Source organism: Brachyistius frenatus, unplaced genomic scaffold, assembly GCF_029030835.1.
Source record: "Brachyistius frenatus isolate BFR_SWC_R1_liver_20210118 unplaced genomic scaffold, ASM2903083v1 Contig_8, whole genome shotgun sequence".
Taxonomy (NCBI): domain Eukaryota; kingdom Metazoa; phylum Chordata; class Actinopteri; family Embiotocidae; genus Brachyistius; species Brachyistius frenatus.
The window spans coordinates 8,009,594-8,036,895 of NW_027210607.1; the positions used below are offsets into that span (position 1 = coordinate 8,009,594).

At 40.4% G+C, this 27,302-nt stretch overlaps 1 protein-coding gene across 21 annotated transcripts in view; it reads right to left on the reverse strand.

Moving 5' to 3' along the window:
* Positions 1-27,302, reverse strand: part of LOC138616130 (neurexin-1a) — a 245,559-nt gene that overhangs the window by 120,384 nt on the left and 97,873 nt on the right. For 14 of the 21 annotated variants that reach the window (XM_069690213.1, XM_069690210.1, XM_069690203.1 and 11 more), the window contains 7 exons: positions 24,044-24,427; positions 15,856-16,059; positions 13,129-13,155; positions 7,091-7,213; positions 5,900-6,281; positions 4,490-4,680; positions 3,598-3,771 (listed from right to left, as the gene is read on the reverse strand). In XM_069690213.1, coding sequence (XP_069546314.1) covers positions 3,598-3,771; positions 4,490-4,680; positions 5,900-6,281; positions 7,091-7,213; positions 13,129-13,155; positions 15,856-16,059; positions 24,044-24,427 — 1,485 coding nt within the window. The remainder of the gene's footprint in view (positions 1-3,597; positions 3,772-4,489; positions 4,681-5,899; positions 6,282-7,090; positions 7,214-13,128; positions 13,156-15,855; positions 16,060-24,043; positions 24,428-27,302) is intronic. The other 7 variants (XM_069690215.1, XM_069690220.1, XM_069690219.1 and 4 more) reach the window with 1 other exon arrangement.

The window sequence follows — 27,302 nt, forward strand, 5'->3', positions numbered from 1 at the left end:
CTGCACCAATATAACATTGTCTGTTTGAGTTAGTTCAGTTAATGGAGAAATGTTAGTGGAATGGTAAATGTTAGTATGGAGGAATGCTATTATTACATATTTTATTTTTGAAGTTTAAGTTTATGAGATTAATTTTGTAATTTCTTTGGACATGAGCTTTTTAATTCTTAAATGCTCACCAATTTTATTTGTCAATTATTCTTTATTATTATGAACATCTGGATCTATCACATGGAAACATAAAGTCTGAAAAATGGCACAAATACTAACGCAGACGTGATAACCAACATGGAACACAATTAGCTTTTTTGATAGTTTAGTCCTTATCATTAAAATGATAACTGTGCATTTATTCTTTTGTGTATTTGTTTGCTCTTGTAAAATTGTAAGAGCAGTTGCTCAGCTGTTGAATACAGATAAACATTACAATCATATCCTTAAATATTTCATTTTTTTCTGAATAAAGTGTAGCCACAGAAGCTCCTGTTCAGATTTAGAGTAGCTATGGTAACTGGTTAGTAGTTTCAGCATTTGCTGTTGCCCACTCAAGGCCTGAATAATGCAAAAAGCAAAGTGCTGTACATAGTGTACTTCATGCAACATTTAAAAAAAAACCTGTTTAATTCCTGATAACAAATGTTTCAAAAATATATTTGCACACATTTTTATTACAATTGCATCTTAATAAATGATATACAAATCATTACTTACTAAATCATGTACAACTGTATAATATGGTGAATGTCTTGCGAATGTAATGGTTTATAATTTGTGACTCAGTTATGAGTCAAATAAACAATCAGACAAAATGTGCATAATGCACCTACTTATAATGTTATGATTAATAATATAAGACGTGAGAAATTTTAAGAATTAAGGCAGTGATACATTAGAAGAGTTACTATTCATAATAGTAGGCTCACATGGCATGTAATAATTCCAATTGTCTGATTTATATATGAGATATGATGAAGAGAATATTTCAACTATAAATGTTCAAATTCATGTTAATTGCAAATAATGTAGTCATTTTGCTTTAGATTTATCAAAATGTATCTGGATGAACGTATGTTACTGGTCAGTGGTGCTACTAGTTTTGCAGCATTCGTTTTAACTGTTAAATATTGAAAGTCTGAAGCTGGCTGCTCAAAATACTTCTTACTTACAAAGTGGTAAGGGAGTTCCAGAGCACCTGATTGAACTGTTGAATAGGAGGTTATAATCACGTGACTGTTAAAAAAATATATGGGTTAGTATGGGTCTACTAAACCTACTAGTGGGTTGGGAGGCTGTTATCATCCATTTATGTCATTAATTTAATGTTCAGATTGGACAAATTGCACCGACTACTAAGCGAGAAGGTTACATTTATTGTGACCTCTAGTGGTCGTAGTAATTATGACAGGAGCAAAGAAGTTGGCGTAGGGAGGAAGTTGTGGTGGCTGGAAAGATCAAACACAGGACTTCCACCCAGGAGTTCACCGTTTGTGCCCCGTGTGAAAACTGAAGTCAACATTGACTTTATTTTAAATTTGTGACATAAGTTAACTTTTTTTTTTTTACCCGAACCACGATCTTTTACTAAACGTAGCCAAGTAGTAGTAGTAAACCGAACCGAACTGTGATCGTGTCACAATGTTAAGCACATGTTTACTATTTTTACTATGACGACTCAGGTCCGGTATGCCTGTTGCTGCTGCAGGCTGGCTGAACCTAAGAGTAGGTTTAATAGGACTCTACTCTACTTTATTTGGGACAGATGTGTGATGATAACCACGTATTTAAGTCTGTTAACTGTCAAACTGGATGTCCAATGATGATAAAAGGAATAAGGCATATGTAAAAATGATCTTACACAATGATTAATTTCATGTAAAACATAAAAATGCATTTGAGTTAAAAACCCAAATAATTTGAAAGGAAATCCATGCAGGATAAAACTTTGCTTTTCAGACTATTATAAGGCATGCAAAATAATCCCTTACATGTACAATACGTGAACAAACAATACAAATAAGTAATGACCACACTAAAAATCAAAGTTACGGTCAATTAAAACAACATAAAATATGTGAGTACAAATCAAAACATGAGCCCCATAGACTTTGATACAAGATGACACTTGTATTTCTATGGGACTGAAGCTGATTCCATATAGCAGGTGGGTGAACAGCAAATTAGGCAGTCATCTTGTTCAGGGGACACGTGGAAATTGTGAGGGCAGAGATTGTGGAGAGGTGGAGGGCAGAGGTATTGCAGATGCAAACGGGGTTGGGAGGAACATCAGACTCCGTATCAAACAGACAAAGCTATCTACCTTGCAAGTCAGCTTTCATCAATGCAACTTTTGTCAGCAAAATAATAGGAAAGGAAAAGGCAAAGTATACCAGCTGTTAGTAAAGGCACCAAGACGTCAGAGATGGAGCAACAGAAACACAGACTGGTGAGGCAGGAGAGACAGAGGGAGGGAGGTTTGTCCTCAAAAAGAGCCAGAGGGGAAAATGATGTTGTATAATGAGGGCTGGGTTGAGCCAAACTATAACTCTCAAAATGGCATTAGCAATATATAGTAAAAATCAAGCAACGTTTATCATTAAGAGAAGTGGATATGCTTTGTTCATTATGTCCAGTTAGATTTAGAGGAAGAGAAAAACAGTCCCTGCTTTATTCAGATACTATTAACAACTACTGCATGCTATCCAGTGACTCCATCATCACAATCCAATAAATGTGCTATCATTTCCAATGAGCGCAACCATTGATTCTGTGTGGCACAAAATGAAAACAGCAAGTTTGACAGACCTGCACAGGGCACAGAATTTGATTACATTTGTAATGCTGGAACATGAAAAGATCCGAAGTTGCGTACTCAATAGACAAAGAGTGGATGAATTGTGAAATTAAACTAAGTGACTGATGCTGGAAAATAAATCAAATATTGTCTCTGGATATGGTGCACACATTAGACTGGGCAAATGATATTCATGCATGCAACAAAGGCTTCATACATAATTCAAAAGGATTGCTTCTGGCAAACTCTCAGATCCAGCAAGCATGCATAGAGCAAAACAGAATGGGGATAAAATGGGAAATAACACAGGCAGTACAAATATGGCAGAGAGAATAATCAGATTATGGCCAAGTGAAACAGAAATGATTGCCTGTGGAGGAGTGTCAGAGCTTGATGCATTCTAACAGAATACTAACAGACTTTATGGATGTTAAATTATGTGCTACAGGTTGTCAGTGTGTGTGCCTCGGTGGGTGTACTTCACAGTGTGTGTTGTGTGTGTGGATGAGGATGGGAAGACTCAGCAGCATTGGATGGTGCTGCAATGACCCCTTAAGATAGCGTTAGTGTGAAAATTAGAAATAATCAAATAAAAGCTATAATAAAAAACATATTTTCCGTGTTTATCAGGGAAATTGTGCAATTTAACCTGATCTCTTTTTTAAGATCTATCAATAATCAATCCAATAAAACTCAAACCTGAGCTTCAGCATGTTCTAAATTCCACAGACAAAGAAAAAGGTTGACAGCAACTGATCACCAAATACAGACTTTAAGTTTCCTTTGAGGGCTAAGAGACACCTCACCTTCACATCCTCTCTCTATCTGCCCCACACAGTCCAGAGCATCTGACATCAAGTCTGGGAGCCGCCCATTCAGATCCATTGATGCCAGACAACCTTGAAAACCCTCCTTGGCATGGACCAGTTTGGGCAGGTCCTTGTACATCTCCTTAGCGACCCCACCGATGTAAAGGTTGCCTGTAGAGAAATGACACGCATGACAAGACTGACCCCTAGTGGATATAAAACATGGTACTAAGCCTACCTTATCACCCTTATTACAAGAACGTGACAAGCTTTACAAAGTAAAGTCCAAAGCACATCATTTTAGACTGCAGTGTTATGGGCTCAAACTAAAATTCTTATACATTAATGAGAGCTGTTTCAACTATTTTATGCAAGTGAAGAAGTACAAGAGGTTAATTATTGTCAGTCTTGCTTGAGAAATCTTTCTAACTGTGCTGACTTGATTTTCTAATTTTTCTTTCATATCTGAACCAGAAATTTGTCAGAAGGTTTGTACTGTTTTATGAACATTTTTTGACGCAAGCAATTACGAATTCTTCAAGGTAGAACACGAACTATACCACTTATAACCTTCCAGTTATAAAAGTGTTCATGTTGTTAACTGTTAGTTTTACTTCCATCCAAGGTTGGTCTGCTGAGCACAAAAGGTCTATTTTATGAACCAGCTGCTGCACATGCACATCGTTAGACGAGCGTTGATTTACTGCTCAAGGCTACCTTTGTGCTGGTAATGAGTGAGGGCCAGCCATTTTTTTTTTTGTTCTCCCTCCACTGCTGCAGGGTTTATTCTGCTGTTGCAACCTTTCAGTCACAAACCTCTTTCTCTCACCTCCGCAGCCTCAATTTAATGAAATGTTAAAACATATATACATTCTGGATGTATACTCACCCTTCAGGTCCAGGTTTTTGGCGCCCGTGGTTGTCTGCGTGGTAATCTTGGTGTCAATCTTGACCATGTGGAGGTTGTTGGTATCCCTGGAGATTATGACATTGTGCCAGTGGTTGTCGTTCAGGGGCTTGTTTGAGTTACCTTTGATCAAGTGGGCTCCATTCCCCAGGTCAGACACATAATGTAGGTAACTGGAAGCAGATATTTAACAATATGAGACGATGAGGGTGCAATGATTTATCAGAAGGACAGGAAAGATAGAATTGCAGATGTGATTTGAAAACAAAAACATACTGCATAATTAATCGTGTCCAAAATATTTATATCTCTTCCCAGAAACAGTAATTTTGCAACTTGTATTAGATTAAAACACAAATAAAAATAATAGCATAAATAAGGGGAAAAGCATAATGATTGTATGAAAACTGGAGCAGAAGTTTACAAGTGTGTGTAGCTGGGGTGTGCCTGAGTTCAAATATGCATATATAACGAGTATCAGAAGAAGCAGCAGTTTGAAAAGGCAAATAATTGCCAGGTAGCAGAATTAACAAAGGACTCTGGGCTGTGCTGAACAAATCAACCTTAAATTCTTCGGTTTATGGGCAATTTAGGATTTGCATGCTCGTTTTAATTAATATGTATGACTTCAATGTTTTAGCACATTGAATACCCTAACTTCAGGCATTACTTAAAATAAAGTTATTCTATAGCTGCATTTCAGCAATAAGAAATACACCCTTGTGTAGTTGATTCCCTTTTATGTTGGGTATTTGCCGTGTCTTCATGAAGATTAAAAAGAACAGTAATAGCCGGCAGCTCTTTCAGTAAATATTCTGGCACAGAGGTGATAAGAGAAGAAAGTCCCACAGTGACGGCATAAAAAGCTGTCAAGAATTTTATTCTGTTTGGAAACTGTCATGTGGATGAAGAGCTGCATTATTAAAATCATAATCCATTGATATGGGCTCTCTTACATGAATAAACACCACCTACACTGCTATAAAACTTTACACCTGGTGGCAGGTAGGTCTGCCTGACAAATGTAATGTGTGCGTAAAGAAGAGACTGCTGTAGTTTACGTGACGCTGACAGATTTGAACAAAAACATCAGTGCTACCTACACCAAATCAAACTTCACTAGACATTTCAGATATACTGTATGTCAGGGTACCATTTCCTTGTTATTTGAAAAACTCTGGGAAAAGCAATGCAAAAAAACACCCCTGCAATGACACCAGAAAGGCAGTCCAATCTACAGAAAACAGAACAACATATCCAACAGTCTGAGCCTTTTAAGGTCTGAAAAACCCAGTTAAAGCACTCGGTGTGTCAGAAAGTAAAGCAGCTGTAAGTAAATAGGAGAAAACTCAAAGTTCCTGCACTCATACTCAAGAAGAAACATCCCCTTACCCTTTGACCAGCTCCACCACAATGAAGTCGTTCCCATCCCCGCTGTTGTACAGGATGAGGCCGTCGGAGGAGGTGGTTTTGAACTGAAAGAAAAGGTGCATGGAGTAGTAGGCCTGCAGAGTCGTGAGAGTCACATAGCTGGAGCGCGACTTGAAGGTGACCGGGTCGGCAATGATGTTCTTGAAGCCAATCATGGCATTGAGCTCACAGTAATCAATGTCACCGTTTTTACAGAGGTCTATGTAGGCCATGCCATTGAAGGAGAGGCTCTGAAGGTGGCCAATGAAGTTGGACGGCACCATGGACATGAAGCGCTTCTCTGTCACAATGCCCGTCTCAATGTTATGGAACTCCAGTTGGGTGTGGTCACCCGCCATTTGACCTTTGATCAGGAGGGAGGGGGTGGGGAGAGAGAGAAAGAGTCTGTCATTGGAGGTACATGACAGTTAAACGATGTTAACAACAATCCACTACAGTAATGTCAGTTATGACAGTAACAACATGACATTAAAGTAATCTGATATCATTTACAGGATAAACTGTAAAGAAATTAAAGTAGCACTGTACAAGTTTTGCTTTTAACATGTGCAAATATCAAACAGTAAATATAAAGAAATGTATACAGAACCATATATATCTGTGGACTATCAGCCAAAGGAACTTGCTGTTTTCTATAGGTTGTGCATTAGGCAATACACCATAGCAAAATGTTGAGAAGTACAACATGACACAAACTATTTTTTACTTTTAATAATAAAGACAATCAAGGTCCCACAGAGAGTCAACCTAAATAGTATTGTTGTAAAATAAAGAGTATTATTGACTTAAATGGTTACCATTGTTCCTGAATGACAACATTGATCACTGTCTACCTTATTGTTGAACTTTGTTGCTATTTTCAACTGTTTATCTTACAGGATAGACATGTTTAAAATCATCTTTTAAATTTCAAATATCAATGTCTTTTCCAAAATAGACATGACAGCTTCAGAAATATACTCTTTCAGAAAAAAAGGCTTTCTCCTGATCAGCAAAGCAGCACTTGCCACAGTACTGTATAATACAGGATAATACACCTGATGAAGTCTTTTATTCTGTGATACTGACTCTGTCTTACCTACAATCTGAGAGCCCAACAAATTGTATGGCTTATTTAAGTGTATATATGAGAAAAACAAGGGTGAGAAGTACCTTCCACAGGCAGAAGATCATCCACGGTCAGTTTCAAACTCTTGCCCCTCCTGAACACACGTACAGTGTGCCACTCATTATCGTTCAGATTCTGACCCGCAAATATTGTCTCTGGACCTTTGCCTGCAGGACAGTCCAAATTATGGTTAACACACACACACACACACACACACACACACACACACACACACACACACACACACACACACACACACACACACACACACACACACACACACACACACACACACACACATAACACAGAGACTGAAAGGAAGCAGATATAAACCGAATCAGAGAGAAAAGAGATTGAGAGGAGGACAGTGTGAATGAGTAACATAGTTGGACAGAGGCAGAAAACATTAAGGTAAAAGAGTTAATGGTCCATAAGAAACACATCATTCTGATTTGCGTTTGCAGCACTGGACGCACCATTAGATAGGGCATCAAATTCTTATATTTTCCTTGAACCAAGAGGAGGGAGGCAATAATCAGGATGTTTTATTATTATAACCAACAATATACACACTAACTGTTTTTTCTGTGGGAGGATAACGCCTGTAATTTTAGTTAACCATTGAAACAAAAGCAAATTAAACTTTTCAGCAGAACTGATCTCTTTTTTTAGTGAGATTTTTTTTTTGTTCCTATCATGCCACTTGGTGGCAGCAGATAACTACCAAAAGGCTATGAATGAACACGGCACTTAAAAACTGAGCATCACTCTCCATCTTGTTTACCTTCGACTGAGCAACCCAGTATTTGATTCTCTCATGTCCACCACATGACATGAAATAGTGATCCAGAATGAAATACTGGCGTAATGGAAGCAGCGAGTTCGATGGTGGAGAACAATACCTTTTAAAGCAAAACAAACAGGTGACTGTCCCTGAAAATTCACACAATAAAGAGGAAATGCAGAATGTGATTTTTATCAGCAACCTTGAAAATGCATTAGTGCTTTGGAAAAAAACAAGCAAGTAGCCAAAACTGTACAAATGCTCTTGATAAGTCTGATGCACTTTTATTAAATCTATATATAACACCAAATTACCTTTCAATTGAATAACATTTAACTGATAACAATATTTTAATCATTCCTTCACTGAATCTTGAAACCAGTATGTTAATGCTGCATGAAGTGTGTCATTGCTAGCAGGCAGTAATGGAGATGTCACAGAATTACTGTGCCAAAAACCTCAAGGAGAGATTCAGAATCACTGATAAAACACATAAATTGTAGCAAATCTGTGATCTCAGGAGCAGAAAAAAAAAAATCTCTCCAGGATACATTTCTACACGAAGAAATTCAACATTGGTCCAAGTGGGGCAACACATTATTTTTTCATACAGCCTCCATCTTAGAGCATCTTTGAATTTCTGTATAGCTCTAATGTTCCCTGCTGGGCACACATAACCAAACAGGCCAACGAGGACGTGCCACTGTGACAGTATTAAAATCCCCAGGCTCCAGATACCTTGCCCAATGTGGGGAGCATTTCAGATGGGTGCCAGGTTCATTCGTCTGAACCCGTTTATGGCTATTTATTTCCTGCTTTTCTGCAATCTTCAAAGCTCCGGTGCAATGCGTATGCAAATCTGAGACTGCCAAAGTACTGGGACACACTCAATCTCAGAGGCACAGTTCTGCTTTGTAAGCACTAAACACCGGGGCAGGATTGAAACCAGACGACTGGCGAGGGATTAAGGAGGAGAGATATAAAATAATGGGATGGGGTTGGACTTGAAAGCATGCTTGATCTTTGCCTTCCATCATTCTGTCCTTGTTGCTCTCCAAGGAGGAAAGAAAGGGAAGGGGAAGAGAGGTCAATCACATCAAGGAGTGCATTCTTGCACAGCATTCACTACTGTAGGACCTGGTTTTGTGCTGGTAGTGCAGTCTGTGGTCCAAACCACCAGCTGCTGGCCAGACATTAAGGGGGCTTTGGTCCCATTGTCTGTTGTGTCCAGCCCTCTCTGGAGCCCTCACTGATGTTGATCTATCTGCACTGATGGCCCTACAGTGATCTCTTCCTGCCTCGCTGAATTCGGGCCCAGGGGAACAGTGGTGGAAGTGTGGCACAGGGCAGCATGAGAAGATGTGATTATCCTGTCAATCAGTTCTGGCTGGCTAGATGACGGGTCAGATACTGGTGCTGCCTGTCGCGACACTGTGACTCACACAGGTGGAAGGAGGAAGAACTCACTGACCAAGCAGCAGGACACTACGCTGGATTACCGTCAACACAGACATCAGAGCCAGGGCAAAGTGGCAAGGAAAGCTTCAGCAAGCTATAGTGCGAGACGACCTGCTAGTCCAACCTTGCGGACAGAAAAACTACAGTGAAACGGTTTGAGCTAACAGAGGTTACATAAATGACAATGACAATTAATACTAATCTGCTGTTTCTGGCCATTTGCATTTATGTTTATTTACTATTTACACTGAGACTACTCAATATCAAACACAGTGAAAGGTTACTGAGATTACAGTTTTTAGTAATAACTGTATAATCCTGTAATGTTACTATCTGCTTGCATGACAGGGAAGTCACTGAGTATGCTCTACTTTTATTCTCAAATTACTAATGTTTGTTACAAGGACCACTGATCATACATGTTAGCCTTTGTTTGAAACCAAATCATTGCAACCATAAAAAACATCACCATACTTGCTACTTCATTTAAAGATGTCAGAGTTTTTTCTTCTCAGCGGATGCTCGGTTTACACTAGTGTACATGCAGAAATATAATAAGGCTTATGGTAAGTATTTTTGCTGAGGGAAAAGTATTTCATGTTTTTGCTTTTTATTTGTTATATAAACATAGGTATGTAAAAATAAAATCCATTTAGTTTGAGACTTGAGGAGTAACGGCGTTGCAGGATCTAAATAAAACATTAAGAACTCTGTGGAGCAACCTATTTAACAATAATAATAAGACCTCAAATTCAGCCTCCCGCCACAATCCAGCCATTTTTGTAGTCTCCTACTAGATCACACTTTATGCTATCATGAGGGGGGGATATTAATTTTGATCTTAAGACTCACTCATCTATATTATTTTTGTTCCAGATTAAGAAAGCCTCTTTTACTTTACCTTTCCTTGCAGAAAGCAGAGTACCATTAATCTGTATTACACCGCAGGCAGACAGAAAGCTATATTCTGATTGGTTAGAAGGTGTTCAGTGGTTTTAATGAGGCAGGTGGATTATTGTTCTGTGTGTATAGACAGGCAAGATTTATACTATTTAGCAGTGTACGCTGTAACATAATCAATGTTGAAGACCATGAATTTAGTAGTCCTCAAAAATGTGATTAAATGACATTCCACTGTGTAGTGCAATAACAAATATACAGCGGAAATATAGTTAAATGTATATATGTTTTGTAATATTAACAATAAATTAAAGTAATAATGGCAAATAAAACCAAGTCTTTTGGCTAATAAACCTGGCCCTCACCCCCTGTGTACCCTCCCCTTAAATGCCTCTCTGATCTATCATTCCTGACGTGCACAGATGTGTAACATCCATGTAGAAGAATCTCCTCCAGCTCTTTCACACTAAATAAGTCAAAAACAAAAGATTGATGTGTGGGTAAGATCAATTACAAGAGAAAAAAAAAACAGCTTGAGATGCCGCTCAAGAAGGTCATGAATAGAATAATCACATTAAGTTGCCCTCATCACCGCACCCTGCCTAAGCTGTAAATTGTGATCATCCTGCAGTTCAAGGTAATGAATAATAGAAGACCAGAAACGCAGACAAAAAAAAGATGATCTGTCACAAAGTATTTTTAGTTCATATTTTCAGTTTGTTGTCACTCAGTGCCTGTTAACAGTGTTTAAGTTGAAGTGGCAGTGTTTTCTTCAGACAGCTCTGGGCAGCCCCAGGGAGCCTGGGTCCCTAATTGACAGTGATGTGTTCTTTGAGTCGGTGCTGAAATTCTTCATCCACAGAGCTGACCGGAGCTGCAGCGCCTGACAAGTCGCATTAATTAACACAGAAAAAAATAGAGGACAAAAATAACAACCTAGGAGAAAAAAAGAAGAATTAAAACGCTAACTCTTCATAAATGGAAATGCACTGGCTTAACACAGTTCTTTCCAAGAACTTCAATTAAACATTTTCTTGTGACACAATTAGGTCTGGATCTATTCAAGGAAGACCTGCTGTTTCCTGCCTCATTCTCTATTTTACTTAAACATTAGCTTTCCTTTTATCATAATATTAGATGTTGACAGCATAAAAATATTTCTCTGCAAACATATTAGTGGAAGACATCTGCAGCATATGCCAATATTTATAAAACTTTAGCTAATTCTGCAAATATGGCACATTTAAAACTATTGTTTTTTATGGAGAAACAAGGAGCTATGTTAGGAAAATGCCCACATAACTTGGATAAAACATGTTGGCAGTAAAGAGACCATTATTTGATGCTTGAGACGAAAGAAACTACCTACTGTAGATCTTTTTACTAGCCCTTAACAGTTCCACACTAAATAGGGCTGTCCCGCCCCCGTCTACTTCAGCAAGATGACGTACACAACAAGGCAGATCTGGAGAATATTTGCAGAGTGAACAACCACATAAATAAAGTGATCAAAATAGCTAATATTAGTATAACAGCCAGGGATGATGTTGCCTTCACACTATCCTCACACCAAGAATGACCTTTTAAAAGCAGCCGAAAGGGGAAACTTGAGCTTAGAGCTTTTTATTTGCATACACAAACAAGGGATGCAATCCAAGATGCATGAACAACGCTATTTAGCATTTAGAAAGGTGTTAAGAAGGGCTAGCTCACGGCAACATGTCTAGAGGTCACATCATGTGATTCTGTGTGGAGGCGTTTTTGTTGTGTAAGTCTCCACTTCTCATCCAGCGGTGACCTTCAACTACTGTAACACTTCACACACAAAGAGATCCAACACTTGCGCTTTCAGAGAACAGTCTGTCCTCGTATGCAGTATGTGACACAGTCTGGCCCGCTATCATAGAGCTTAAACTGTCTAATTTCTGTTGGTATTTACTGATACTGAGAGTATCTGTCACTTCAGGATCATTAAACAGGAAAAGGGCTCATGTATTAGGACTCCAGAGAAGTGATTATTAATTCATCACTGTTCCTGAATAATAAATGTCAAGGATATTTACCTCCCAAAATATTGCAATGTAACCTCTTTGTTCAAACACACACACACATACACAAACACACACACACACATACACAAACACACGCGCACACACACACACACACACACACACACACACACACACACACACACACACACACACACACACACACACACACACACACACACACACACACACACACACACACACACACACACACACACATTCAGCAAACAAACAGCTCCACTCTCTCTCTCTCACTCTTCATCCCTTTCTTTCTGCTCGGTGAGGCAGGTTAATGAGAATAATAAAAATCACACTCTGTATTTCCTCTGTGCTTTGAATGGCCTCATCAATTTAGAACCGGCGTGAAATGCTGGAAGAAGAAAAGAAAAGAAACAAAACAAAACAAAACAAAATAAAGCAGAGGAGAGACAGAGAAATCATGCATGTCTAAAATACCTGCGCTTCCGTAGCATGTGCTTTATTTCAGCTTGAATTCATGAGTTAAAAGGTTCATTAATTAGAAACACCTCAGTGTGTCGTATCACACCTGACTGCCATATTTGGGTTCATCATTAATTCAAGCCTCCCTCCATTTCCTCCCCTCTGCTCGGGACTCTCCTGGACACCACCAAGAATTTATTATGTTCCCATAGCTCGTGGAATTTGGTATGACATGTGACGTCAATGTCAATGCAAGGGGCAAGTCAGATATATGTCAGTGCATTAATTAAATTCCCGCTGCCATAGCTTTAGGATATTTTAATGTCAGGGTCATATAACGTAAGAAAATCAAAGGCAAACGTGGCTATAAAACAAAACTTCTCGGGACAAAAGGACAGCAAGAGTTAGAGAAGGAGACGAAGAAGAAGAAGAAAGGTGAACAGTAACTTACTGGAGGTACAGTTAATCCTGATACAATCTAGACGGGGAAGAATAGATGAGAGATAAATTCATCTTTCAACGTTACAGCTGCAGACATCATTAAAGCATACAGTCCACCCCTCTGGGGACACACACATGGACACTGTCCGTCCTCTGATGCTCTCACCCGTGGCTCCGAGCTGCAGCGAGCTGGTAAAAGCACTGCAGTGTAGTCGTGCCAGAGGAGCACAGTTTACTGGAGTACATGTTACAGCAGTGTAGAACAGAGAGGCACAAGAGCTGAGGTTTAGTAACAGGACATGGTTTGCATTGTTTTGTTTTCATCATGGGGCCAATTGTTTTACATGCAGCTGGAAGATGTCTGTTTTTAGGATCATAACTTCTTTTTGAGAGCATCAGATTTTGGTCAGGGTCAGACAGGGCCAACTGGAAGGTATTCAAACTCTCCTCCCCTCTATTTCTCTTTTTCTAACTATATATCTATTCTGTCTGCCTGTGCAAGAGGACTTCAACATATTGTCATGGTGTTTTTTCCACCTTGTCACATTCACTCAATTATGTTACAACTTTACTAAAAATCCATGATGTACAATACAAACATTTTGTAGTTGTTCTACTACAGTAGCATTGGTGAGAACATATCAATTACATTTAATTAAATACTGTACTTACTTACTGAGCACAATTTGACATACTTTTTGATGTACTTTGATTGTGTATTTTATGCTTCTCTATTCATCTGCGCCCCTCCTTCCCCCCTACTAAATATTATAATGTTTAACATCTACTACATCAGCTTATGAAATATGATGCATTGTTATAGATTTCACTTCCCACTACCAAATAAAATCTAGGTCAAATTAGCTCCACCTCAGACAGCATCATAAAGCTGCATGCGATTGTGTCAGTGATAATAATCACATAATCAAACACATGTTATAATTTAACACACAGCATTAACACCCTCTCTGCAAAAAAGTACTTTTATTATTTAACTTTAGTGTTTTAATTTGTATATATTTTGCATAAAATACCAATGTACTCTTACTTAAGTAAAGGATGAGAATACTTTTGTCACCACAGCTCAATAATATACAATATAAAGTAGGTGAATTAATTCCTACCCAGACTAGGTGTGACAATTAAAATGCTATTACAGGGTAATACAACCCATAATCAAATATAGATCATGTGGTGGGATAAAACATGGTTATTTTAGTCAAGTACATTTTGCTGATACTATTTTGATTGATTTTAAATTAAGACTAATTTACCTGCAGGATTTGTACTAGGAATATTGTAAATTGTGGTATTGCTATTTTCACGTAAAGCATCTGAGTACTTCTTCCGTCACTGAAGTATAGTAAATGCAGCACTATAGTTATTTCCTCTCCTGGTAACAAGTAATGATTGTTTTGATTCTACTACAGTATCTCCATCCAACCCTGTACCATCTCTGTATTTAACTTTACCGCTCTGTTTCCTAAGGCTGAGCTTGTGTCGTGCTCTGAGAAAGGTGACCCAGATCAAACTCCCTCCCCTCCTTCCCATTTGGCCCTGCTTGTCATGTGTTGTCAACCACAGCAGAAAAGTGGTCGCAAACAGCCAGAGACCAACACGAGCCTACCCTTACAGGGAATGCTCTGCTTTCTGAAGGAGGGACAAGGAAGACAGGCTTCAAGGACTAATGGTCGCAGACAAAAAAAAAAAAAAAAAAAAAAAACTCGAAAATGTGTCAAAGATAATTCAAAAGAAAACAAAACGCCATAGCCTGTTGTTTTCATCAAAGGGCATCTTGGTGTAGCTGCAATAATATGACTTGTCAGCCCTGTCACTGTGTGGCGCTGTTGTCTCCCATGGTGAGACACATGCTTCCTTGTGGTTGACAGCAGACACAGACTGTCTACTTTGCATGCACCGCTAAACGGCTCCGCTTAGGGAGCCCATTTCTGTTTAGCCAGTGGAAAAGAGGAATAGATGGCTATCATTTGCGTGGCACTGCTCTGTTTGAGAGATATCAAACTTTTCAGAGGCATCACTGGATTATTTGCCGAGCAAAGAAGCTCACGTCCACACAATAATGTCTGTGTCTTTCATTTCGTCCTCAATCTTCTGTTTTTGCTGTAGGCAGGGGCATGTCTTCCCCTGTGCTCGTTTAGGACATAGTCGCTAATTTATGTGCAATCATGCATTCCTCCTACAATGATTAAAGTGCATAGGTGAATAAAATGATTAAAAAACATGTGTGCAGGGTGTTGACTGGCCACAACTGCACGATATTAGGTAACCACTCGCTGAGAAGAGCTGCAATATCATAAACACACTTCAACTTAAGAAGAATTATAAGCTTCCTCGTATGAGTGATAACGGGTTGTATTGGTAAGGAAGCAGCAGCGGGGAAGAATGCAGCAGTGTGTGCGCTGCAAGGACAATTCCCTTTTGAGCAATACACATCCATAGCTGTTGATCTGAGTTAGCTGATGGAGTGGGCAGCGAGCATTCCCTGCTGGGCATCGGTAGCTGTGTGCTCAACTGGCAGTGAGCAAAGAGCCGCAGACTCTTGCCATTGAAAGTCTGTACACCATCTCCTTCTATTCAAAATATGCACAAGAAAAAAAGAATAATTGGTGTCTGTGTGTGTGTGAGTGTAATATTGTATATGTCTATGTGCATTTGAAAGTGTTATCAAGCTTAATTTGACTTTGCTGCTGCGGTCTGTGTGCATCCGAGGCGTTACCTAAATTGACAGTCAGACGGACGCGGCCGCTCTCCAGCTCGAGACGCAGGGTGTCAGCAGAGTCCCGGGATGTAGTGGCTATTAGGATGCCATAGGCTCGCTGGGAGCGGAATCGCATAGACACGTCCTCAGCCTCTGTGTGCATCACCACTGGTAGCTGGACCTTCATAAACTTACTGCCATCGTAGCTGAGGACGGTCGCCTCTGTAGAGAGAATCAGGAAGAAAACAAGATGAATGACTGGCAAAATGGACTGCAGCACTTTTATGGTAAACCAATGACCAGGGCTGTCAACTCAGCTTAAAATTATGCCCTGTTTGAAATGATGCTGTGACTTTCAATCTTGATGAAAGAAATGTATTGGATGCAGACATCTCACCCAGTCATAGAGGCATAACTGAATCGTGAGGCTCAGAAACACAGGGACAAATACAGTCTTCCAGGAGTGTCTCCGTTTCTCAGCCGGTCCTGTGCATGTTCTGTTTTTTTTTTTTTAATGGAAGGCTACTGAATCACAGCCAGCAAACACCTCGAGCTGTTCTGACTGCTGATGAATCCTACAGTTAGGCAACTGGAATTACACATACAATGCAATAAGCAGTGGCTCAATTCAAAAACTCACTGAGTAAGAGACTGCTAAATGGCATATACCCATTAAGTCATCCAAAAACACTGTGTAAAGACTTGTCACAGGTCTGGTATTACATTACACTGTGTACTACAGCTGACAATAACCCAAACTCCCTACAAAGTTTGAGTTCTGTCTTTTATGTGCCAATTTAGTTGGTGGACTCCATCAGTGAAAACATAAAGCAGGGTGGCAAGTACATGCTAGGACAGTTAGAAAGCAAAAAACACATCATGATCAACCTCGACAAATCTTAGGAGGATAACTCCATTAATTCAAACTCAAAAAGTTAAAGCAACATTTGGCGACTGTTTTACCTTGAAAGAAATTCAATTTTAATGGTACACTGACTTGTAACAGGAAGAAAGGAACCTCTTTTTGTGCCCCAAATGTCTGTAATTGATACCATCATGTGTGGAAAGTTTGGAATGCTGTACACCAATACGTGGCACACGCAAACAACTACTGTGTTGGTTGCTGTCAAGTTATGTTGGCTAGGTTGAAACGCAAGTTCGCATCACTTTGTGTCTGAAATTTGTCAAGGTTATTTTAGCTGACCAGCTGTTCTTTGTCCCTTAGCATCCCATGTATTCTGACTTGACATGAGTGTACAGTGTGGTTGCTGGTTTATATTGAAATTATTATTCAATTTTGTATGTGCTTCGCCCTCTAATGGGCAGTGTACATAATCATGGAACTGGAGTTACATCCAATAACTACTACTTTTTGTATTTTGATGATTACTTGTTGCCAGAGGCTGCTGATGCAGCTGCTCAGCATACATCACAAAGTCTTGCTTTAATGTTCCCCTAAAGAACAAGTGGCAGCATTGCATCCACAATTTTCGTATCTGCAATACTATAGTGGCAAACTACTAAAGGACAAATTGATATTGACTGAGGAAAAAAAATACAAACAGTGACAGAATCGTAATAGTCTGTGGACCTTGAATATTGAGCTTGTGCTCAGGGTGACTGCATTTACTCAAAGTATTAAGCACCCGTCTGGAGAAATGCTGGCAAGATTGTTTAACGCTGGCAGGAGGTTGTAACAACATTTCCGGTAGTGTAACTAAACCATAACCCAATAGCAAAGCCATTACTGCGGCTGCAGTGCTGAAACAGATAGAAGGCGAGTTGGAGGGATGGGAGATGGAGAGTGGTGTGGGTGATAGGGCACCAATGTACACACAACCACCTCATCACCACTTCCTCGTCACACAGAGCCAATGTCACATTCATCCCCTGGGATGATTCCGTCACATTCCTCACCCAAATCCAATTTCTCCACGCCCTCATGGGGTATGCTGCAGATGACAGGGGCGTGTGACAAACGAGTTCTCACTGCTAAACTGTCTGCTTCCTGCCAGGCAGCAAAAGCAAAGAGCTGCATTTGGAAACTGTTAGCAGATGCCAGGAAAAATGGAGCAACTGTTCAAGCTCCTAATACTTGAAAAATATTTACCGCTATAATATTAGCCAGCGCCAACACCAAATGAGAGCTGGGATTTGACGTATTCTCTGAGTAACTGTGCTTCATACTGTACACAAACAAACAGTTGCTATCTGTTGTTGAGGTTTATGTTTCCGCTGGTAAAATGGGATGTGAAAATGATCACTGCCAAACAATGAGTGACAGGTCTGAGTGCTGCCCTGTGCAGAACTCCTGCTCAAGCATTAATACCTTTTATAGTGCCTCAGTCTGAAACAATATCCTTTAAACATGCACAAAAAAATGCTAAAGCTAAAAATGGAAACAAAACTTAGAAGAAAAATCAAGCGCACACATTCATGATGCTGAACATGTCTTCTTTGAAATGGTAAAGCATTGCGTCAGTTTGCTAATTGCCGGGTGTATAAAAGTAGGCATACTTCAAGATGAGAGAAGTAATGATAATATGTACCCTCTGAAAGATCTCAGAAATAAAGAACATTCATATAAACTATCTTTTTTTCTTAATCCTGAAAGGATAAAAGCAGTCTCCACTGGAGTAAATATTGCATTTCATCCAAGATGTCACCTCTGCTGAGATTCATATAAGAGATTGTCTAAATTGCCATAAATAAGAAAGCTCCTGAATATAGATGTGAAGATATGGAGAATGACATGTGAGGGAATCATTACCTAATGCAAAGTGAGCACCTGTCAAAAATCCAATCCTGGGAGCCAAGACATTTTTAATGGCATTCCCATGTTTAATATCAAAATAAATTGAGAGGACCGAAGCTGGAGCTTCTGTCTGTGCCAACCTGCCAGGAGGCTGTCAGAAGGGGAGATGGAGTATACCAAACTATACCAAGCATTCATTTTCTGTTTTGTAAAACACAATGCCACGTTGTTTTCTGGTTTTCATAAGAAAAAACAAAGCGATTTGAGGTGGTGTTGGACACTTACAGAGAAGTAACAAATAATGCTGTGCTACTAATAAGGAGGGTAATGACAGACAGGCACATGGTTCTTCCTCCATTTCCCCCCCAAGGAGGACAGGCTCTGCAGGAAGGGAGAGCTGTCAGCTGCATGATACAGGATTGTGATGTCCCACAGTATCAGGGCACCAGGCTCAACCCAATTCAAAATTTGCCAGAAAACAACTGCCAAAGGCTTTTGGAAAATGTATGTTCAACATCCATAATAAACAGGAAGAAATGGCTTAGAGATGTCATAAATAATTCAAGGAGCTCGTGTCTTCTTCACCGCAGCCTTCTCTGAGACTCTTAGTGTACACAATCCAAGAAATAGACGCAATGGCTATTAAAAGTATGAAAACAACCTGCCAGCTGAGTGGATTTCTGGAGACATGGAGACTATTTTCTCTCGGTACGGAAAGAGGCAGCAGCATCAACTTCACATCTGCTGCTCTGTGACCAAATGGCAACTTTATTAGAGCTACGAAATGAGAGCAAAGACAGAAAATAGATCAGATCAGAGTGGTGGAATATGTAACTTCAGCTAGTGCTGTCAGGAATGCACGCGGAAGCCAAGAGCGTAAAGATTCAGTCTGCAAGAACTAGGTTTTTCAATTATTACTTAGTTTAATGATTTACAAGTTATTATTCAGTCTTTGGTGTTTGTTGTGCTCTCAGCGTCTTTCAGCAGGACTTATTACGAAAAACCAGACCTTATCTACAGCTTAAATATAGACCTTGATGTGGGACTAATTGAATGTTTCCTGTAGGTTTGCACACTTGAACAAATGTAATTGTTTATTTAACTCCAGAGCCAAACCTCCATACCACAACATGTGCTTATATCCCCAGAAAACTCAACCCCCCCAGCACTCTTACGGTCACATTTTCCATGTTTTTCAACCAATTTTCTACGCATCTGTGTGCATCGCTCAGGGGCATGGGACAACCAGTTCTCTCTAATTTGTGACTATATTCAAGTGTGGTGAATGGTGACTAACACAGTGTGCTGTCAAAGGGCATGGCTAAAATGTGTTTTAATGCTATAAACTCAGCCATATTCCCCTTTAAGGGCATTTCACAATTATGCAATAACGTTCTGCACCTCTTGGCTTTCGCTTCGGACCAATGGCAAATGGCTTTATGCTCTGAAAAGCAATAAATGTGGCCAAGTACCAGTTTTTCTATAGTTAACATTCATTTGCATGATAATTGTATGTATTCTATTGCAGTGTTTTAAAGCAAGACATTCAACAGATGTAGATACTGTCAATAATATGTTGCAATATTATGCGCTCAGGGCTCCACTTCATGCTGCATTCCTTAGGAGTGACCTAAAGTGTTAGCCTACTATATTTAAAACAAAAATAAAGATTTCCAACTAGCGATATGACTGAGATCTTAAAAGCACTGTACAACACCTCTGCTTACATGTGCATATATCAGCAAGTTGTATGTCTGACACGTGGTGCAGAGTGAGCATACTTGTGCATCGATCTGTATATTGATCTTCAGCGCCTATCCATATTCATCGCAGGTATGTGTAAGTATACGCTCACCCGCAGGCCCCTGTCCATGTCACATGATGCAGATGCTGTCGGTGTTGGAATCCAACATGTCATGTCTCATTAGGGGAATATTCATGTGCTGCAACGCACCTACTACACCATCTGGGAGGCTCCTTTAGCCTCGCACAGCAAGACTAATATTTGGGCTAATTAGCAACTGGAGGAACAATGAAGGGGAAGACATTTGGGATGCAAGGGGGAAAATTGCTTTGTCTGCTTAATTAAAATGTCTCAAAATAGGGCGAATAGCTCCACGGTTCTCTTCCAAAGCTCCACCTCTTGTTCCTTCCACTCGTTGTAGTCCTCCTCCTCCTCCTCCTCCTCTGCCATATGCAGTAGCTGTATTTTGCCACCGGGTGGTACACCATGCATGGATAAGTGAGAGCTGGGGTAATTCTTTTGACAGCTTCTAGGCCTGCTGGTGCCTGCTTCATCCTACCAGTGCAAAGGCAATCTGGAGCCATCAAAACAGCTGGCTGCACGCCAGGGCTCGTCCTCCGTACCACTGCTCCCACTCACACTCACGCTAATGCCAGTCTCATACACAAGAGCAGGGATCGCCAGTAAACAAGAGAGTTGGACAGACAAGCCGAGACACCAGAAGATGCTCGAGTGTTTGGAGAGAGGACGGGGGTCAGAGTGGCGGAAATCTTCATGTGAAGCTGTTTCAAACGCAGAACTGCAATTCTTCTGCTTTTGTTTTCAGATGGAAGTCAGAGTGGATTAGATCTTTTTGAATCCAAGAACGCTCTCTGGATAAGTAATTATCTTCCTGAGCAGAAACGATCTGTATCTCTTGCCCACTCCACCTCCCTCATGTACTATGCCCTAATTCCTGTCAACTCATTAGCTAGAATGGTAGTGCACATGTGGAAAATTAGAGCAGCGTAGAGGCAAGCCTGACTGACACATCGATCAAGATGGAAATTTACTTTCTTTCTAACACGCGTTGTTGTTTTTTTTTTAAATTTATTCTTTCAAATTAAACATACATTTCCTGCCCTGGCATTAACTACATGACTTTATTAGACTTTCCACATGTCATGAGACATCCATGACTGAACAAACTGCGTTCAGAACAGCAGATATCCTCGTAGTATCCACGGCTTTTCATATCATTTGTTCGCATTTGACTCAGCAGATTTCTATCAGATTAGTCGTATCACTAACATCTCAGCCACACAGATCCCACATCTCAATCACAGGATATTGAGGCTTTCTATAGTGTGAATAACTTGATCATAGAATAGCAACCCATGTAGGGCTGACGCATGTAACTGTGTGGGATGTGATATTTTCACAGTGGAGTTTTTTCAGAGCAGAAAACCTGCTCCTGTGGTTGTTCCTGTGCAGATATATCATGCTGTGATAACGCTGCCACATGCTTGGGCTCTTTTTGACATTTTCCTTGATTATGCATATGTTAACTGTTTTCACTCATAATGGCTCTGTTGAGATTTAATAATGAAGACTCTGTACATACTGCTGAAAGACTAAATCTTCACCACCAAAGTGCAATCCTGGCTTTATGTATTGTGTATATACAGTATAAAGTGTATAAGGGTGGATGATGTGGCCCTAAATTAATATCATAAAATTTCACTTTAGGTCTGTATAAAACAAAAAGCAGAGCCATGCTGATTGTAAATGGAGTTGTTTTTGTTTATAAATTGAGTTTTCTTTGGAAAGGCTACTCTATGCCATACTACTTGCAGCAGAGCTTCTGTTAAGTACCTTTTTTTGCTGAAGAATTGCAGGAATCTTGCAAAGTTGCAAGCTTCTGCAATTATTGTGGAGATTCCTTGAATCCACCTGAATTATTGCGATTGCAAGATCACGGTTTCCTGGAGGGACTGACATATATTAGTAAGGTTTCTTACACCTTTGATCTTTTTGTAACCAAACTAGCGAGGTTGCTTACCTTTTAGGAACTAACTCCTCTACATGGAGCCACTTTCAGCTATACTTGTTGTCGCGTTGCATAAGTTAGGCTGTGAAACGGTGTGATGTATGTTACGTCAACAAGTCATAATATTGCCATTATCACAGTATGAAGTTTCTTTATCATATCAGAAATTTTACCAATATTACCATGAACGCGATATATCACACCCCTGCTGTGGAGATTTTATACTATACAGTAGCTGTACACTCTGTGAATATTCACTGTGGCTGATTTACTTGGTTATCATTAATATATATATCATTAGACCACTCATCTATGACTGAATTTAAATACTGCTGCATAATACTCTCGGACTGTCAGCTGATTTGTATACAGCCAACCTAAGGCCATTTGTAGAAGTTAATATTGCACTTCTAGTCAGCAAATGAACTATACTCTACAGCCAACATACAGTATTTATTCATTCAATCTGATTATGTAAATAAGCCTGAAATTTGAATTTTTGAATAATTGTCTCAGAGCAGACCACGTTAGCAAGTGAAGGATGTGGATTCCACACACAGCTGGATGTTGTGTTAATCGAACTTGGTTTCAATCAAAGAAGTCAAAGGGCGATCCTCTGGTCAAAAAGGTTGACAAGCTAAAGCTGAACATGCAGAACATACACGAGTTTCACAGTCACTCAACACATCCAGATATAGCTCATTATTTTAATGAGCATTTGTTATTTACTTCTTACTGACTTGGTAACAAAGCCCGTAAAAGTATCGGCAGCAGACTGTTGAGGCCAATTTAGCAACAACAAACTTAAAGCAAATGCAGCTCTTACTTACTTAGAAAAAAACATAAACAAATATTGGTTACAATGCCATATTTTATAACACTACCAACAAGATCAAGACTGAGGAACTTAAGAACATGGTATTATTCTAATTCTGACATGAGCATCTATACAATTTGTGCTTACTGTGTGATAAATTACTGCAGAGTCAGAAGTAAATCTGTTAGAGCTGAAACATGGAGCTCTAAGATTTTAGCAGTGACCCTCACTTCCCCTATTTCTCTTTTTTGTAAGAGAGCTGTATGAGTATTCTGCACCAGGTCTGGTCATGAGCGAGTGGTTTGATGAGGCAAATGGTTAGCAGAAGACAGCCAATTTACAAGCTAGTGTGCATGGTGCATGTGACCAGTGTCTCAGTGGTGCATCAGTCACCTGCCACTCAACACAGTCTCACATCAGCCCAACCTATCCTGACTCATTGTATCTGCCTCTCTGTGGCTGTCTGTCTCAACGAGCACACTTTCTTCCCGGCCTTATATTACTTTCAGTCTGTTGTTTTGAGAGCTGCTGATGTTCAAACGTCATCTGAGATAAAACGACCACCTGCAGGCTTATGTCTGGTGATGCAGTCCAGCCTCAACTTGAAAGGAGGTCAGGTTCTAACAAAGAATACTGTATCTATAGTAGATATATTTAAAGCGGTTCTTTCTCTGGTTTCCTTTGATGTCAGTTATATTCACACTTTTAGGATTCCAAGCCCACTTTAGCAAACAATGTAGTGAGAAAGAAGTGTGTCACTGTGTGGCATCGTCAACACAAAATGTATGCCTGCCGGACAGAATAATGAGCGTCCTAACAGCTGGGTAGACAAAATGAGAGAAAAAAAAAAGAAAGTTCTACCTCTTTCACAGGATCGTCCAAGGTATCCAGTCCCGGAGCAGTCACACACGTAGCGGTTCCAGCCCTCCCTACAGACCCCATTGTTTTGGCAGGGGTTGCTCAAGCACTGTTTGGGAGGCTCTTTAGAGCACGACGGTTTGACCCCGGCAGCTTTCTGGACCTCGGCCAGGCGTCGCACATCCTTACTCTGTCCGTCAATGAATAAATCTCGGATGCAGCCCACGTAGCCGTAGTTGAGCAGAGCTGTCCACACCTCAGTGGGGAACACCAGCCCCATTTTGTTCTCAGGCAGACCCCCAAGGTAGAGATTGTCATCCAAGTCCAGGATCTCACTTTCTCCGGGGGCTGTGTAGGCAGTACGGAGAGTATTGATAGAGATGGTGCCTGAAAAATGAGACAGAGTTGGAGAAGTTTTATTTTTAAATTTTTGTACCTACTTTGAGGTTATTCACCTGATGGATGGATTGTCACACTTATTGATGACTGTAGATGTCAAAAGACTCTATGCCCTGCAGAAACACAAACATGTGAAGAAGACCCATTTAAAAATGTTTTGATGAAGAAATTAGCCTAATTAGTGTTATCCATCTGGACAGGATCAGGATTTTCTTCATTTAGAATGACTGATGAGTGTTGATAAGACACATTAATCACAGGGCAGCTACTCTATTAGTAGCCTAATCTGGGATCCCTGAGAGTATCCTCTCCATTTTCCTTGTACTTCCCATAATAAATCTCCTTTATCTATGAAGCAGCGGCCATAAAACAAGAAAGGAGAGGAAAACAAAAATCGTTGCCACCTCTATCATTTTAGCCACCCCCCACAAAAAATATTTTTGAACTTGATTAACGGACTGCAGACTGTTTCTTCTTTTTTTTTCACGCTGTCTCTCTTTCCGTTTGCCTCTCCAACACGTAAACCTGGAATGAGAGTTTGTGTGTTTCCCCACAATGATTTATCACTCTCATTCAGGTTTAATTCTCGATCTGGAGCACGGTAAACAACAGCGGACATGACTGGACTGTAAAGCTGTGGAAGAGGAAGGCCTTACTGTGGGACTCGGACCGGGTGATTAATTTGTATATGGATCTGTTACTCTCAGTGCAGGAGCCATTGTGGACTTTAATTAATGGCGGCTGCCTACGCTGCTCGCATCCTCGTCCGGTAATCTATATACCGTGCTGCCGAGGATCCACGCAGGCAACTGCCCGGGGAGAGTGACAGAGAAATAGTGGGCTAAGGACGCTCAAAAATAAAATTGCCATAAAGTCATAATTTACATTTTGAGTGGCAGATGCTTTCCATGGCAGATATGAAGGAGCTATTAGCTGATTGCTTCGGGCTAAATGGCAGAGTCCTAACTGCTTGTATGTGGGAGAGGAGCGCAGCTTTTAACTTACTTTTTCCAAGTCAATGTGTTTATGTTGGAAAACAAGCCCTAAGCCACACATGAATTTTCAGCAGGGCTGCCTGGTCAATTTTAGAGACACATTAGACATTAAATGGGGCATTTCACATTTCATTACAGCTACCATTAGCATGCATGCATGTACATATCACAATTAATTATGCATATTATAAATATCTGCATTTCCTTTTTTCCATTTAGGATATATTTTCTTTGTGTTGTGCTCTTTTTTTGGGATCATTTAAGTCTGAAGAGATGTTGGTACAAGAGAAACTCTGTTGAAATCATTCCATAATTTTGGTTATATGTGTTCTTTAGAGCCAAGGTGAGCCTTCTTGCAAAAAGTGCTTGAGAGAGACAGCTAAGGACCTCATGCACAATGATTAACCTGGTCCCACTAACATGTTCCAGCTCTTTTCTCAGGGTCCTGGCCCCAGGCATCTGTTCCGGCACTTCCGTGCCGCCACCCACTGGCCCTGCTCTCTCCAGCCACAGCTGTTGAGACTTTCAAGCTCTGCACACTTGGCATGGGCCACCCGTCACGCAGCCAGAACAGCTCCCTTCAGGTTATAGCTAACGAGCTCACTACATCAAACCCATTAGTGGGGAACTTTTCTCGGAGTAGAGCAGGTGCACGGCTGAAGAATGAACATCACTGCGGTCAGCGTGAATCGTCAGAGAAGCCTTCACACTCCCGATTTTGTCAAATCCCACCCTGTGACAGGCCATAGCAGGACGTGGTTATGAGCATTACTTTGTGAATACTACATTCATAAAGTAAACAGTAGACAGTGAAGGGGTTCACCACCAGGCTAATGGCCTCTTTAAATCTCACAGTATGTATACTTAAGGGTTATTACAGTTGTGAACAGCAAACAGAGATGCTGTATGTCTACAGTGAGCATGTCTGTCTAAATTGATGCAAGTGGGAGACAAGAGAAGGATGTCAGCATCTCTCAGGCATCTGCTCAGAGTGCTCTGTTCACTTGTCAAAGTCCTGTACAGAAGTGTGTAAACACAGTCAAGCTATGTTAAGTCAGACGGCAATATACAATCCCATGGGGACATGTGCCATCGCCATGCTTGCAGCATGGCAAACGTAACACACATTGCAGGACTGCTTATGTTTGGAAGCCTATTCATAGCCAAAAGGGGGAAGGCGATGTGTCTCTGTAAATGCTACCAAGCATAAAAGAGGAGGAGATGCTGAACAAGATGAGAATATGGAGATAAAGATGTCTGGAGAGAAGATGAGGGAGGGGTGTACGATGACAGATAAGAACACAGATGAGAGAACACAAGCAGCAAATAATATTTTGAGAGGCAAGAACAGAATGTGCAGTAAAGGACAGTTGATTGAAATTACAATGAGGGCAATAAATGATGAACTCAAACACTCTGACCGCATTTCCGCTTCTCCCTCTCTTTCTCTACGGGCTGACCTGTGAGTGGTACTCCAGCATCAAACCTGAAGGCGGGGGTCCAAACGGCAGCTCAGATCTCTCGCACACTTCCTGCATCAGCAACCAGGCTCAACTTGGCATGATGTCCCTTAACCCCGCTCACACATCCCCAAAACATGTTAGACAGGGGATTACTAGAATCCAGTTAGGGCGATACGGCCAAATCTCTCTATGTGATTGGATTCTCTGTAGAGAGAGAGGCTTGTGAGTGGGCTGTGAGGATGGGGAATGCGTTGTCTATGTGTGTGTGTGTGTGTGTGTGTGTGTGTGTGTGTGTGTGTGTGTGTGTGTGTGTGTGTGTGTGTGTGTGTGTGTGTGTGTGTGTGTGTGTGTGTTTGTGCATGCTTGTGTGTGAAGTAGTTGTGCGTGTGCCCTTGCAGGAAGTGA